Source organism: Hippopotamus amphibius, chromosome 4 (genome assembly GCF_030028045.1).
Source record: "Hippopotamus amphibius kiboko isolate mHipAmp2 chromosome 4, mHipAmp2.hap2, whole genome shotgun sequence".
Taxonomy (NCBI): domain Eukaryota; kingdom Metazoa; phylum Chordata; class Mammalia; order Artiodactyla; family Hippopotamidae; genus Hippopotamus; species Hippopotamus amphibius.
In genome coordinates, this window is record NC_080189.1 from 48877181 (window position 1) to 48892288 (window position 15108).

A 15108-nucleotide genomic window follows, 5' to 3' on the forward strand; every position below is an offset into this window, starting at 1 on the left:
ATATATATGCACCCAATATAAGAGCACCTCAATTCATTAGGCAAATGCTAACAACTATGAAAGAGGAAACTGACAGTAACACAATAATACTGGGGGACTTTAACACCCCACTGACACCAATGAACAGATCATCCACACAGAAAATTAATAAGGAAATACAAGCTTTAAATGACACAATAAATCAGCTTGATTTAATAGATATCTACAGGACATTACATCCAAAAACAGCAGATTACACATTCTTCTCAAGTGCACATGGAACATTCTCCAGGAAAGATAACATTTTGGGTCATAAATCAAGCCTTGGTAAATTCAAGAAAATTGAAATCGTATCAAGCATCTTTTCCAACCACAACACTATGAAATCAGAAATCAACTACTGGAAAAAAACTGTAAAAAACACAAACACATGGAGGCTAAACAATACGCTACTAAATAACCAACAGATCACTGAAGAAATCAAAGAGGAAATCAAAAAATACCTAGAGACAAATGACAATGAAAACACAACAATCCAAAACCTATGGGATGCAGCAAAGGCAGTTCTAAGAGGGAAGTTTATAGCAATACAATCCTACCTCAAGAAACAAGAAAAATCCCAAATAAACAATCTAACCTTACACTTAAGGAAACTAGAGAAAGAAGGGCGAACAAAACCCAAAGTGAGTAGACGGAGAGAAATCATACAGATCAGGGCAGAAATAAATGAAATAGAAACAAAGGAAACAATAGCAAAAATCAATAAAACTAAAAGCTGGTTCTTTGAGAAAATAAATAAAATTGATAAACCTCTAGCAAGGCTCATTGAGAAAAAGAGGGAGAGGACTCAAATCAATAAAATTAGAAATGAAACAGAAGTTACAACAGACACCTCAGAAATAAAAAGCACCATAAGAGACTACTACAAGCAACTATATGCCAATAAAATAGACAACCTGGATGAAATGGACAGATTCTCAGAAAGGTATAACCTTCCAAGACTGAATCAGGAAGAAATAGAAAACATGAACAGACCAATCACAAGTAATGAAATTGAAACTGTGATTAAAAATCTTCTAACAAAAGTCCAGGACCAGATGGATTCACTGGTGAATTTTATCAAACATTTAGAGAAGAGCTAACACCCATCTTTCTCAAACTCTTCCAAAACATTGTAGTGGAAGGAACACTCCCAAACTCATTTTATGAGGCCACCATCACCCTGATACCAAAACCAGGCAGATACTACAAAAAAAGAAAACTACAGACCAATATCATTGATGAATTTAGATGCAAAAATCCTCCACAAAATACTAGCCAACAGAATCCAACAACACATTAAAAGGATCATACACCATGATTAAGTGGAGTTCATCCCTGGAATGCAAGGATTCTTCAATGTATGCAAATCAATCAATGTGATACACCATATGATCAAACTGAAGGATAAAAAACCACATGATCATCTCCATAGATGCAGAAAAAGCTTTTGACAAAATTCAACATCCATTTATGATAAAAATTCTCCAGAAGGTGGGCATAGAGGGAATCTACCTCAACATAACAAAGGCCATATACGACAAACCCACAGGAAACATCATTCTCAATGGTGAAAAACTGAAAGCATTTGCTCTAAGATCAGGAACAAGACAAGGATGTCCACTCTCGCCACTACTATTCAACATAGTTTTGGAAATCCTTGCCACAGCAATCAGAGAAGAAAAAGAAATAAAAGGAATCCAAATTGGAAAAGAAGAAGTAAAACTGTCACTGTTTGCAGATGACATGATATACTATACATAGAAAATTCTAAAGATGCCACCAGAAAACTACTTGAGCTCATCAATGAATTTGGTAAAGTTGCAGGATACAAAATTAACACACAGAAATCTCTTGCATTTCTATACACTAATAATGAAAGATCAGAAAGAGAAATTAAGGAAACACTTCCATTCACCACTGCAAAAAAAAGAATAAAAGACCTAGGAATAAACCTAACCAAGGAGGTAAAAGACCTGTACTCAGAAACCTATTAGACACTAATGAAAGAAGTCAAACATGACAGAAACAGATGGAGGGACATACCATGTTCTTGGATTGGAAGAATCAACATTGTGAAAATACCCAAAGTAATTTACAGATTCGATTAAATCCCTATTAAATTACCAATGGCATTTTTCACAGAACTAGAACAAGAAATTTTATGATTTGTATGGAAACACAAAAGACCCCAAATAGCCAAAGCAATCTTGAGAAGGAAAGACGGAGCTGGTGGAGTCAGGCTTCCCGACTTCAGGCTATACTACAAGGCTACAGTGATCAAGACAGTATGGTACTGGCACAGAAACAGAAATATAGATCAATGGAACAGGATAGAAAGCCCAGAGATAAACTATGGTCAACTCATCTATGACAAAGGAGGCAAGGATATATAATGGAGAAAAGGTAGCCTCTTCAATAAGTGGTGCTGGGAAAACTGGACAGCTACATGGAAAAGAATGAAATTAGAACACTCCTTAACACCATACACAAAAATAAACTTCAAATGGATTAAAGACCTAAATGTAAGGCTAGTCACTATAAAACTCCTAGAGGAAAACATAGGAAGAACACTCTTCAACGTAAATCACAGCAAGATCTTTTTTGATCCAGCCCCTGGAGTAATGGAAATAAAAACAAAAATAAATAAGTGAGACCTAATGAAACTTCAAAGCTTCTGCACAGCAAAGGAAACTATAAGCAAGACAAAAAGACAACTCTCAGAATGGGAGAAAATATTTGCAAACAAATCAACAGACAAAGGATTAATCTCCAAAATATATAAACCGTTCATCCAGCTCAATATCAAAAAAACAAACAACCCAATCCAAAATTGGGCAGAAGACCTAAATAGGCATTTCTCCAAAGAAGACATACGGATGGCCAAGAGGCACATGAAAAGCTGCTCAACATCACTAAGTATTAGAGAAATGAAAATCAAAACTACAATGAGGTATCACCTCACATCGGTTAGAATGGGCATCATCAGAAAATCGACAAACAGTAAATGCTGGAGAGGGTGTGGAGAAAAGGGAATGCTCTTGCACTGTTGGTGGGAATGTAAATTGATACAGCCACTATGGAGAACAGTATGGAGGTTCCTTGCAAAACTAAAAATAGAGTTACCATATGACCCAGCAATCCCACTACTGGGCATATACCCAGAGAACACCATCATTCAAAAAGACACATGCACTCCAATGTTCATTGCAGCACTATTTACAATAGCCAGGACATGGAAGCAACCTAAATGTCCATCAAGAGATGAATGGATAAAGAAGATGTGGTACATATATACAATGGAATAGTACTTAGCTGTAAAAAGCAATGAAACTGGGACATTTGTAGAGACATGGATGGACCTAGAGACTGTCATACAGAGTGAAGTGAGTCAGAAAGAGAAAAACAAATATCGTATATTAACACATATATGCGGAATATAGAAAAATGGTACAAATCAACCGGTTTGCAAGGCAGAAATAGAGACACAGATGTAGAGAACAAACATATGGACACCAAGTGGGGAAAGCGGGGAGGGTTGGGGGGGGAATGAATTGGGAGATTGGGATACCAAATTGTATACTCTAAATATATGCTGTTTATTGTCTGTTAACTGTGTCTCAATAAAAGTTCTAAAAAAAAAAGAAAAAGAAAACCTATAAGAAATCTATAGAAACATTCACACATCTTTAGCTACTTTTTTTCAGACTTTTAGATGAGGCCCCCTGTAGGGCCATCCCAGCAGTCTGCCTGAGAGATACTACACTGGTACTTACCTCTATAGTGGTAATGTCTCCACATAATCACCACTCCCTCACACTCACCCCACTCCCCTACCCCCAGGCAGCCTATTTTAGGGTTCCTGTTTGGGAAAAATAAAGGGCGAATTTATTATTTTAAATATTGGGAATTCCAAAGTCTAGAGCCTTGCTACTTTCATATACATGTTTGGTGCTAAACTATAAGATTACACCACATGTGACTTTACAGAGCACAATAAATGATAAAAACAAAAGAACAGAACGCCCCTCCTTACCCTTCTAGGTTTTCGTAATTCTTAGAAATTTGAGTTTCTGCATCTCTGTTTCTAGACTTAAGGAAAGACAAAAATTGTTTCTGAAGAGCCAGCTAGTTCAATAAAAACAAATAGGCTGAGAGAGAGGTGGGGGGGGGAGGGGAGGGAAGAGGCTGCCTTTGAACTCTGAGAGTCTTCCAAATCACAGCCTATCTGCATCATTAACAAGTCACGGACTGGATTGTGAAGATGTGTGGATGGTCCTGTCACTGGAAGCATTTGATCATATATATAAACTGATGACGCCTGACAATGCAGTAGCTGGTGCAAGTTAAGAGGGTTAGCACAGCAGGATCGAGGGCCCTATTTTTGCCCTGTTGATGAGTTTGGGAAAGCTGCACCCTCTCCACACCCCTCCACCTCTATCTAATAATAACCTGTCAGAGAAAACTCTTGGAGTATTTACTAATAATAGTGATAATAAAATACTTATAAAATTTAAGTGCCATAGAAATGCTCAATTATACGAGCCAGTTTTGCCTGTGCAGTCAGTTTCTCTTCTGATATCATTTAAAACATGTTCATGGGCATATTATTTCTTTCATGATGCCAGAGAGACAGTGGCTTGAGTGAAATATTTCTAGCCTAAGAAGGGCAACAGGAAGTGCTTTAATTACCCTGCTAGGGTTTATGAAATACTTTCACTTACATTCTTTCCTTGGATCACAATAAGCCTGTGAAATAGACTGGGCAGATAAGGTCATTCCCATTTTATAGAAAAAGAAACTGAAGCCCAAGAGTATTTATCAACTTACTCAAGGTCATTTGGCCAGGCTAGAGTTCAAGTTTCCTCACTCCTTGCACTCTTTCTAATTTACCACACTCTCTCTCAAAATGGGACAGAATGGCAATTAATTGATGATTATCATTATTATTCACTTCTGCTCACATCTGCAGAACACTTCCTATATTTCCATGCATTATCTCATTTAATTTCCCAATTAGGAAGCAGGAACTGTTTCTTAAGGAAATCTTCACTGACCAGCTTAGTAGTCCAGAAAGAGAGCTCCTTCTACTAACGTCACACAGTATTTTTCCTTACAATGCTCATTTGATATGTATCATGGACAGTCTTCTATTTTAGCTAAGTTTTTACACACACATTGTGATGTCCTCCAACACAGTAATCATATCAATCTTTGCACCTCTGTGGCACTCAGAACAGTGCAGTGTGAGTTACAGATGCTCAACTAATATTTGTCGCTTGAGTAATTACAGGTATGTGATTTTACAAAATACTTACATGGAGCCAAGTTTCATAGTAATAAATATTTCACATTCCAGAAAACAAGAAGTCATAGCTCTCTGATTATTAGAGTGAACACTACATTAGCTGATTACATTTCTGCTTACCATTATTTTAAGTCTCAGCTATACTTTAGAAAAGTATATTTTCAAGGTGTAGAATTTGCCAGTGGAAATCATCCTATTATGTAAAACAAGTATCTCACATGTGGCTGATCTGATCATCCTGTTATGTAAAACAAGTATCTCACATGTGGCTGATCTGATCACCCAAAGCCTCTTTGCCTGATGGCTCCTTACCTGATAACATATTGTCTGTTTTTATTGAGGGAAACTTCAAAGTCATTTCATGCTTGTGCCTATGAATCATCAGATGGTCCTCTGTTGGGAAGCGCTGTCAGACAAATAGAAAAAAAGGGAGAGGGGAGAGGAGCCATTCAGTTTCGTAATATATATTTTGCCATCACAGAGAAGAAGATTTATTCAGCATTGCAAACGTGACCAGCAAAACAAAAAATTAGTTCCGAAAAAGTGTGAAAGCATGGTAAGTAAAATGACAAATTATTTTATGAAAGCGTACATGCACTTATGTCAGACTCTGGGAAAGAATTACACGTCATGCTTAATTATTTGCCATATATATCTACAAATGTACCCCATGATATTTGCATAATATGTTTCTGTTTATGAAGACTTTGCACAATGATTATCTCATTAATTATAATTATACATAAGATTTATAGTAACACAACAAATTCTCTTTAGTGTTCTATACTCCATGCAGCGTAGTAAACCAACACTTTATTTTTAATTTTCAGAGAACGATATTATGGTTGTCACGAATGCTGCACCTAAATATTTTTAGCTGTCTGGCTTCTGGTCATACGGTGGGATTGGATTTCCTGGCCTTCTTGTGGTTGGGTGGGGCCATGGGAGTAGTTCTACCCATTGAGTCATGAATGGAAGTGACATGTTACCCAGATGTAAGCATCTGTTTCCTGGGGCAAGACCCTCTCCCTTTTAGCACGGTCATTCACAGTATGCAAAACAGTGGCCCCTCAATCATCCTAAATCTCTAAAGAATTATGAAGAGCATCTCTGAATTCTGAAGGATTATGAAAAATGTCTGGACAATCTATAATTGAAATGTATGCTTGGGCAATTGAAATAAACCTTTGTTGTGTCAAGCCATTGAAGTTTTGGACTAATTTGTTATTGTAGCAGATCCTAGCCTATCCTGACTCAGACTGGTCATTTTAATAACTGAACTTAACAGAGTATCTGCTTTATCAAAGTCAAATGAAAATACAACAAAAGACAATAAAGTCTGCTGAATATTTCCAAATCTTTGACAATCTATAAAATCTTTCAGAGTGTACCAGCTCCTCAGGATAGCCATTATAAATTTCATTTACCATTGTATACTAAGGTAGACATCTTTTCTGCAAATAGAATAATTTGTATTCACAGGAATGAGGGGATTCACTGGGCTAAATCCTTTGGAATATTCTAAAAGTAGTTCTTCAAATAAATATCACTTATTTCTTTGTTATTTGTACAATATAAATTGGAGAGTTCAGAAGCATGGAGATAATGCCAGACTTCTGAATACACAGAAGTCTTTAATGACATGGGTTTTTCCTGCAGGATCATCTATTTTCTTGGTCCTCTATAACACTGTAGTAGAATGACTGCATCAAATAAGTGACACTACCATGTATGACTTAGATACATAGGTTAAATTTCTTAGTCTTTCTGTCAAAAGCCTTATTATAATTTTTTTCTGTAATATATACCAAAAAGCAACATGGAAATAGCCTTCATTTTCAGCCATTTGGGGAGCCATTTTTGGCTCCATAAAATAATAGCCTAAAATAGAATATAAACAAGAATACTTATTATATACTACTAATAATTTCCATGGTATCTCATATTAATTATAACTACCTTCCAAATGAGACAATATAGGATATCCATGATTTTTTTTTAATTTAGTAGGAAAATAACAGCAAATTTTAAATAACCAAAATTACAGTCTGCAATTGACAGAGCTGAGAGAGGCCACTGTTACTTAAAACATGGTTAATGCAGAGGGCAAAGGAACAGTGAAATTAACATTGTACTTTGTGAGGTCAGAAAAAACAAGAGAGGCTTGTTTCTCCTCACTTCTGGGACAAAGCTAATTTATAAGGAGCCGTAATACACACACACAAAACCTCCCAGGTAATATAGGCCATTCCTAATAGAGCAAAGGTGCTTTCCAGTGAGGGGAAAGGGGGGTGGGGAGAATCCATCCATCACCTCCAACACAGCACAAGCACTCATAATTCATATTTACTCCCCTTTCCAATTCCCAACCATCCTCTCTTCTCCATGCAGGTTCCTAGGCTATGGAACATTGCTAAAGTAAATGCCATGATGGACTGATTCCCTAACACCGCACCAGGAGACCCTTGAAATCACTGGCTAACCACTATATTTTCTCAATTCTAATATCTCTTCAATTGAAAGATGCTCATACTTTTATAACAGCTTGTCAAGAAAAAGAAACACTTGTACATTAAATAGAGACATCAAGTTTTAGATATATCTCTACATTTAAATTTAGTGAAGGTTGAAGGAAGAGGCTTGGAATTTTACCTTAAAACCAAGAAACTATGTAAATTCTCAATTATCATGTTTGTCCAAATCTTTCCTCAGTTCACTCAGCCTTCTTGGAGAAATGACCTCCTCCTTCACTGAAGTTCAAGGTCATTTGAAATGCACCCCTTCAACCTTTATTATTACCTGCACCTCAGAACTCGCATTAACATCATAGGATCTATTTCTATTCCCTCCTGTCTCACAGAAACAAGCACCCCCCCACTTCCTCCACAGGATCCTCTACACCTCTATCTTCTGGGGATGGGTGCTCCAGCTGTGGTCCTTCAAGCAAGCGTGCTCACTCCTCCTTGCCCTTGACTAAACCCAGCCTGGCGAGCCTTTACTTTAAAAAGAACCTCCCTTGAGCTGCTTCCTTCTTGGGCTACCATTATATCACTCTGGCTTCCCGTTACTCCCTAGCACTCTTGAAAGACTCCTCTATGCTGGCCACCTCCACTTCCTCACCACCCACTCACTTGGTAATCCCTTCCAATCTGGCCCCCGCCCCAACTCCTCTCTCATAGGTCGCCAGCAAGCACCCAACTGCCAAACCCAACAGCCCCTGCTCAGGCCTCTCCACGTCCCAGCTCTAGCAGCGTCTAACACCAGCAACCACACGTCTATAGCGTTTATGTATTTATTTATACCCTGCCTGATTCCAAAAAGGAGAAAAGATGGCTTATAGCAATACCTAAAATAGAATGGGAGAGCATCACTTAGAAGTAGGTGATTCCCAAAAGGAAAGAGATCCAACAAAAAAAAGGCTAAAAAGCCAAATGCAGGCCATTGGGCAATCATTCTCAACCGGGGGTAATTTGGTCCCCAAGGCGACACTTAGCAATGCTTGGAAACATTTCTGGTTTTCACAACTGCGGTGTGCTACTGGGACCTAACAAGTAGAGATCAGGGATACTGCTAAGCATCCTATAACGCACAGGGAAGTCCCCTCCCCTCCCCCAACAAAGAGTTATACAGCTCCAAATGTTGATAGTGCCAAGTTTGGGAAATTCTGCCACACAGTCTAATGCCCTCTGTGTACTTCTTTTCTCTATGACTTATCCAAACGCTGGATGCGGCTAAATACTCCTTCCTCAAAGGCTCTTGTCTACCATTATTCACAAATCTGGACTCCTCTGGAACTCTAACCTGCTGTGAAACCTCTTTGGCCTTTGCCAAGTCTCTTGAGGATCCATTTCCCTTAAAAGCCCCTTCCACAGAGAAACCCCCATTATCTTCCCCAAGTAAAGTAAAACCCCTTATGATATTCTTCGGGATGGCCTGTGCTCCGCCTTCACGGAAAATTGCAATTCATTAATTAACTGATGAATTGATCATGTGGTTCCACATGTGACGCCTAGGCTAGAAGCTCCATGAGGGCGGCAGTATATGTGTTTTATGCACATAACAGGGCCCCCAAAAATGTGCTGAGTGACTCGAATTGAATAAAATTTAATGTTATGTTTTCACAGGCAGAGCAAACCAAAGCAAACTGTTCGAATTATCAGATTCTTTCTGGCTATTGAGTCTCCTCCTTAAGGAAACTAACTGGAAATCAGTTTTAACTTAGATAAGGCAATTTTCTGCATTCACAATGGAGAGTCCTGGTCTAGCAGAATTTCAAAGGGACTTCCAAAACCAGGTTGCCAAAAAAACAGTTGAAATTCAAAATAATTTTCTCTACTGCTTTCCTTATTTACAGGGTGAAAACCAACATTCACATAAAAGCCCCTGCAAAATCTGTCAGAACCCAAGTAAAGGATGCTGGTTTCTCAGCCGGTGGCTGAGGTCACTGATGGCATCGCAAGGCAATAACATTTCATGTTTCCATGGCATCTTCCCTCCAGGAAGCTTCTAGAACCCTCCTCAAACTCTCTGGGGAGACATACTGAAAAGGGTCCTTCATGGATATCACCTCTCATTGACTCCCAGACACTGCTCCATGCTGTGCAGCCAACCCCACAGGTTGTCCCATAAACAGGCAAGAGAGTGGGGCTTGATGCCACTTGAAACTACTGACCACTTCAGAGAAAGAGAGCATAACTACCCACATGCCTGTGCTCTGAGTTCTAAGCTTGTCCTTTATCCCATAAAATGAAGACCTTGGCATGAGAGCATCATGTGTGGTCATTTTCCAATGACTGGAACTTAGAGATATCCAAAGGTCAAGTGTAGAAAAAGTCACCATCAAGTTCTAAAGGGAAAATGTCAAATTCTGATTTTAGATGATGGATGTTTCCAATTTCTTTCAAAGAGATGGGTTCTAGTACAATAGTAACAGCGGTTGTCATAGGAACAGTGGACCTCTACTGAGCACAATGTGCAGGTCCTTTACTAAACACTCTACACACAGGACCTCATCTGAGCCTCACATCTAATCCAGCACAGCAGGCCAACTTCCTTTCTTAAAGTTTAGATAAATGGAAAAACTGGGGGTTCTAGAAGAATCATAGGGGGGTTATTTTACTCAAACGGGAAAAGAAAACAAAATCCAATTCAGTCTCTGATGGCAAGCTATTTCACCATTAATCCAAAGACCCAGAATTCAAGTGGCTATTGTCAAAGCAGGTACCCTCTATCCCCCTGTCTGAAATAACAATCCCGAACATCTGGTGGGCAGGATACAGCTGGCTTACTTCCAGGGGAAAGTTATGCGTGGAAATGGCCAACACCGATGTATTTCAGAGGCTGTGAGGGAAGTAGTTCAAACTATTCAAAGTGGAAAATGATGATGATAATGGTGATGGTGATGATGATGATGATGATGATGGTGATGATGATGATGATGATGATGATGATGATGATGGTGATGATGAGGGTGGTGATGGTGATGGTGATGGTGGTGATGGTGATGGTGATCATAAGGGTGGTGATGGTGATGGTGATGATGAGGGTGGTGATGGTGATGATGAGGGTGGTGATGAAGGGGACTTTGAGAATATCTTGATGAAGAAGGAAAGCCAACAGCAAGCATGACTGACAAGTAAGAGCTGCCCCCCTGTGGGAAGGTACTGTGTCCCCTGCAGGCCAGAGTGGAGGACACCCCACACACACACTCACCTGGGAGCAGCCGGGGGCACTGCAGACAAATGGCCTCTCCTGCTCCAAATTCATCTTGGATTCCTCATAAATCTGAAGGGTCAGGGGGAGAGGGAGGAAGGAAAACAGAAATCCATGAATATCTCCTGCTTCTACCTGAGAAACACGAGGAAGGCAATGACTCAGAGCCTCCTCCTATGCCAATTCCCAAATTAGACAAGAAAAACATTAACATGAAAAACAGGTCCTGCCTTGCTGAAGTTTATTAGGCTCCCTGCAGTTTGAGCTCCTACTATGTTTTCTTGGGTGTATATTTACTTCACTTTGAAGAAAAAATGCTAACAAAATGCAACAACAACAAAAATGTTTGTTGCAGCAGAAATTCTGCCTGTGGAAATAACACTTGGTGGGTGTTATTACCAGGCAAGACCCCACCTGTGCAAGAAGATTCCGAGGCAAAAAAAAAAAAAAACTGCACCAGTGCCTAGGGGTTGGCTACTTAGGAGACCAAGAGAAGGCTAGTTACTGGGCAATCATCAATGTGAGGACCAACCTTGAGCATGATTCTCCCATGATCACCCCACTGAGCTTCAGTATGAACAAGCGATGCAAGGTAGCCCTACAGCCAGCTTAGCAAAGGACGCTGGCGGTGAGCCATGGTCTTAAATTCTCTTTCATCTCAGGCATTTGATGATGCCTCAACTTATTATCCAAGTTGTTCAGGGTGATGAGAAATCAGAAAATGCAAAAAGCATTACCTTAAATATTTCGTTAATTTGGTCTTATAGGCTGATTTGAAATTAAAATTAGATTAAGGCAACCTCTGATCTAGATAAGTTATCTCGAATAAGGTAGCTTTGCAGGGAGACACGTTATGTTATGATCTCAGACATATGTTAAACTACAGTGTGGTCTTTTCTTATGTAGGGGTTAGGTTCTAAGGTGAGCTCATTAGACAAAAATTGAGCATAATCAAAATCACCTTCGCAAATCCTCCCCCAAACTGATAAAAGTACAGTATACATGATTGTGTAGTTACTAATCTATATAGTAACATAATTTTTTAAACTATCATAAGAAGTACTTATACAGTTGAAGTTCCACAATTTAAATAGTTTTCTAAATCATACTTTTCTTTTTGCCAATTTTGGAACTGAGTTTAAACAAGTTCCATGTGCTGCTGGTGGGACATGGCTTTATTATACAACTAAAACCTACTGTTTTGTCTCTAAAGAAAGGAAGTGCTGTGCTTCCTTAAAATGCTACTTGTAGTTGAGTCCAAAGGAGTCTTAAGTCACCTTCACCCTTGAAAGAGGAAACTCTGCTTTACTCATGGAATACTGACCCTTCATCCAGAAAACTTTATCATCCTGCCAAAAAAAAAAAACAATTCTAATTTGTCTGTCATTACACCCTTCTCCCAAACACTAATATATCCACTTATATTCTTTGGGAAATAAAGGCATACTTTCCCTTTTCTGAAACACAACGTGAAAACACTAGCCTTAGATAATACTCCTAGTCAGATATTAAAAACAAATAAATTTTAAAAGGTAAACTCTCTTCACACCACTATTCCTCCTCTTCGTACAATTTTCACTAAGTAATGCCCTTTTCACTCTCCATTTGGAATGACTAGTCACCTATTAAGGCAGTAATGTAGCATAATTTTAAGCTTTCCTGTGTCAGGCATACTGGTTAAACTTTTTTTTTCTATTATACTTAGAAGAAGAAGGAAAAAAATACAAATATCTTTAGAAGCTTTCCACTTGCCCTTATCCAAGGAAAGTCATGAGCAACTAAAATGACTTCTCAAATCTCATTATTCATTTGGTTTTGCCGTCACTTATCATAGAGCATCCCTCCTCTCCCCTGTGAATGCTGATGACTTACTTCTAACCCTCCAAATAAAGGGTGACTATAAAGCTGAGAAAATTATTTTGACCCAAGATAGAACAAACAGCACAGTAACTGGGTTATCTATCGATATTAAATATGCTTTGTTTTTCTAATAAACTTTTTTAAATGCTTTCCTGGAACTTTTCTGTCTCTGTGTCCATGATTTGCCTGACCATTACCAGGTCCCTAAACTGCTTCCTGCCTCAGTTTTCCCCTCCTTTATAATGGGTGTGAACATCAACCTTCAGCTCCTTAATTCCTGTACCACACCAATCAGCTAGGGAGCCATTTCCAAACTATGGAGAAAGGTCTGTGTATTTAAGAGTGTGTGTTTGGAGGTGGAGGTAGGCTTTGTGGACAAGTGTTACTGGAACCTCATTCTAATATTAACTATTCCTCATGTATAAAAGAGAAGTTGCCATAAGGTAAGACTTTCTTGGACATCATTTAATAATTTTGGTAGCTAAAGTAACCAAAGAGGGGCTTCCCTGGTGGCACAATGGTTAAGAATCCACTTGCCAGTGCAGGGGACACAGGTTTGAGCCCTGGGTTGGGAAGATCCCACATGCCACAGAGCAACTAAGCCTGTGAGCCACAACTACTGAGCCTGCACTCTAGAGCCCACGAGCCACAACTACTGAGCCCGTGCTCCACAACTACTGAAGCCCGTGCACCTAGAGCCCATGCTCTGCAACAAGAGGAGCCACTGCAATAAGAAACCTGCACACCACAACAAAGAGTAGCCCCCGCTCCCTGCAACTAGTGAGAGCCTGCGCGCAGCAACGAACACCCAATGCAGCCAAAAATAAAATAAATCATAAATCATAAAATAAATCTTAAAAAAAGTTATAAAAAAAAGTAACCAAAGAATGTCAATATTAGTCATATTATTAACCAATATTATGATTACATGATGGTAAAATGGGAAAGTTCCAAGAAAGTTCCATGTAAATACACGTACGGTCTACATCTGAAAGACGTTGTTAGTGATAATAACTAAATTAATGTCCAACCAACAAAAGTAGCCAAGATTGGAAGTGCTACTGCTGGAGGTTAAATGGATCTTACTGCCACACCAGTATGAGGAGGTTGAATGGATGTTACTGCCTCATCAGTATGAGGAGGAAGTATTTTTCTACCACATTCACAACTCTATCCCAAACCTGAGTCCACCAAAATGCTGACTTTTCCCATAAATTCCAGCCCTTAATGGTAATAGTTTAGCAATTCTGCTTAATGTCAACATGGGCTACCTTATCTGAATTATCGGTTATAGTTTGCATATGAACTGCAGCAAATATCATGGAATTACATGACACTAGTGGTAGGAGACAGAACGAGGTTCAGTCAAAAAAAAAAAATTCAGTCGTACAGGTTTACATAGTCTTATTGAACCTTCATAGTCTGGCTGCCACATTTAGAGGAATAGGATCAGACAACTACTGAGTCTGCCTTCAAATAGTTTAGAGTTTAGTTCATTATGTTCAACTGAACTACCAGTCGTATTATTTTATTATTAAAACATAAATGAATCTGTATCAACAGATCCATGCAACATGCTGTGGATCCCATGGACCAAATGTTTTGGCAACATTCTATTGGAATAAGAGTCCTAAGGTAAAATGGCAGTTGCTAAAATAAAATAAGTTTTAAGTGATTAATAAGGTCTGAGTGGGTGTCTATATATGTGCAAACTTCAATGGCTTTATTTTGATGCTCTGTGTTCCCACATTTAGCCCTCTATAAACAGCACACCCTTGCTCATTCCTTTCTGTGTGGGTGTTGGAGATAGTTTTACTAAATAGTACCACTCTACCACACAGGCTTTATGACTTTTATCAACCAGTGTGATCTGGTCTGATGTATTAGTCAAGAGCCAGGGTCTATTTTTATGGTCTATTATTATGGTTCTTTTCTAGCACATATTGTAATAATTATTCTCTCAAACAGACTTCTACTAAAGCCCTGTGTATATTCTTTTATCATCCATCAAGTAGGGGCAAATTACTCAGACATGATTTTAGCCAGGTTGTTCTGCAATTGGTCCTCAGAAGTCAGGCCTCATCTTCTCATTTCCCATTCAGTTGCTTTACTAGCCAGGATGTTTTAATGAACCAGGTTTTGCTTGGCAGCCGCCTTACCCCAGGCTCCACTGCACAGAGCTGCCATAGTAAGCGTTCAATAAATATTTG

At 38.9% G+C, this 15108-nt stretch overlaps 1 protein-coding gene across 1 annotated transcript in view; it reads right to left on the minus strand.

Annotated features, from left to right (window-relative positions):
• Positions 1-11164, minus strand: part of LOC130851870 (cyclic AMP-responsive element-binding protein 5-like) — an 82639-nt gene extending 71475 nt beyond the window's left edge. Inside the window, exons 1-2 of the mRNA XM_057732572.1 lie at positions 11039-11164; positions 5639-5732 (exon numbers count right to left, since the gene is read on the minus strand). Of these exons, the coding sequence (XP_057588555.1) occupies positions 5639-5732; positions 11039-11092 (148 nt within the window). The 5' untranslated portion in view covers positions 11093-11164. The remainder of the gene's footprint in view (positions 1-5638; positions 5733-11038) is intronic.
• Positions 11165-15108: the final 3944 nt, after the last annotated feature.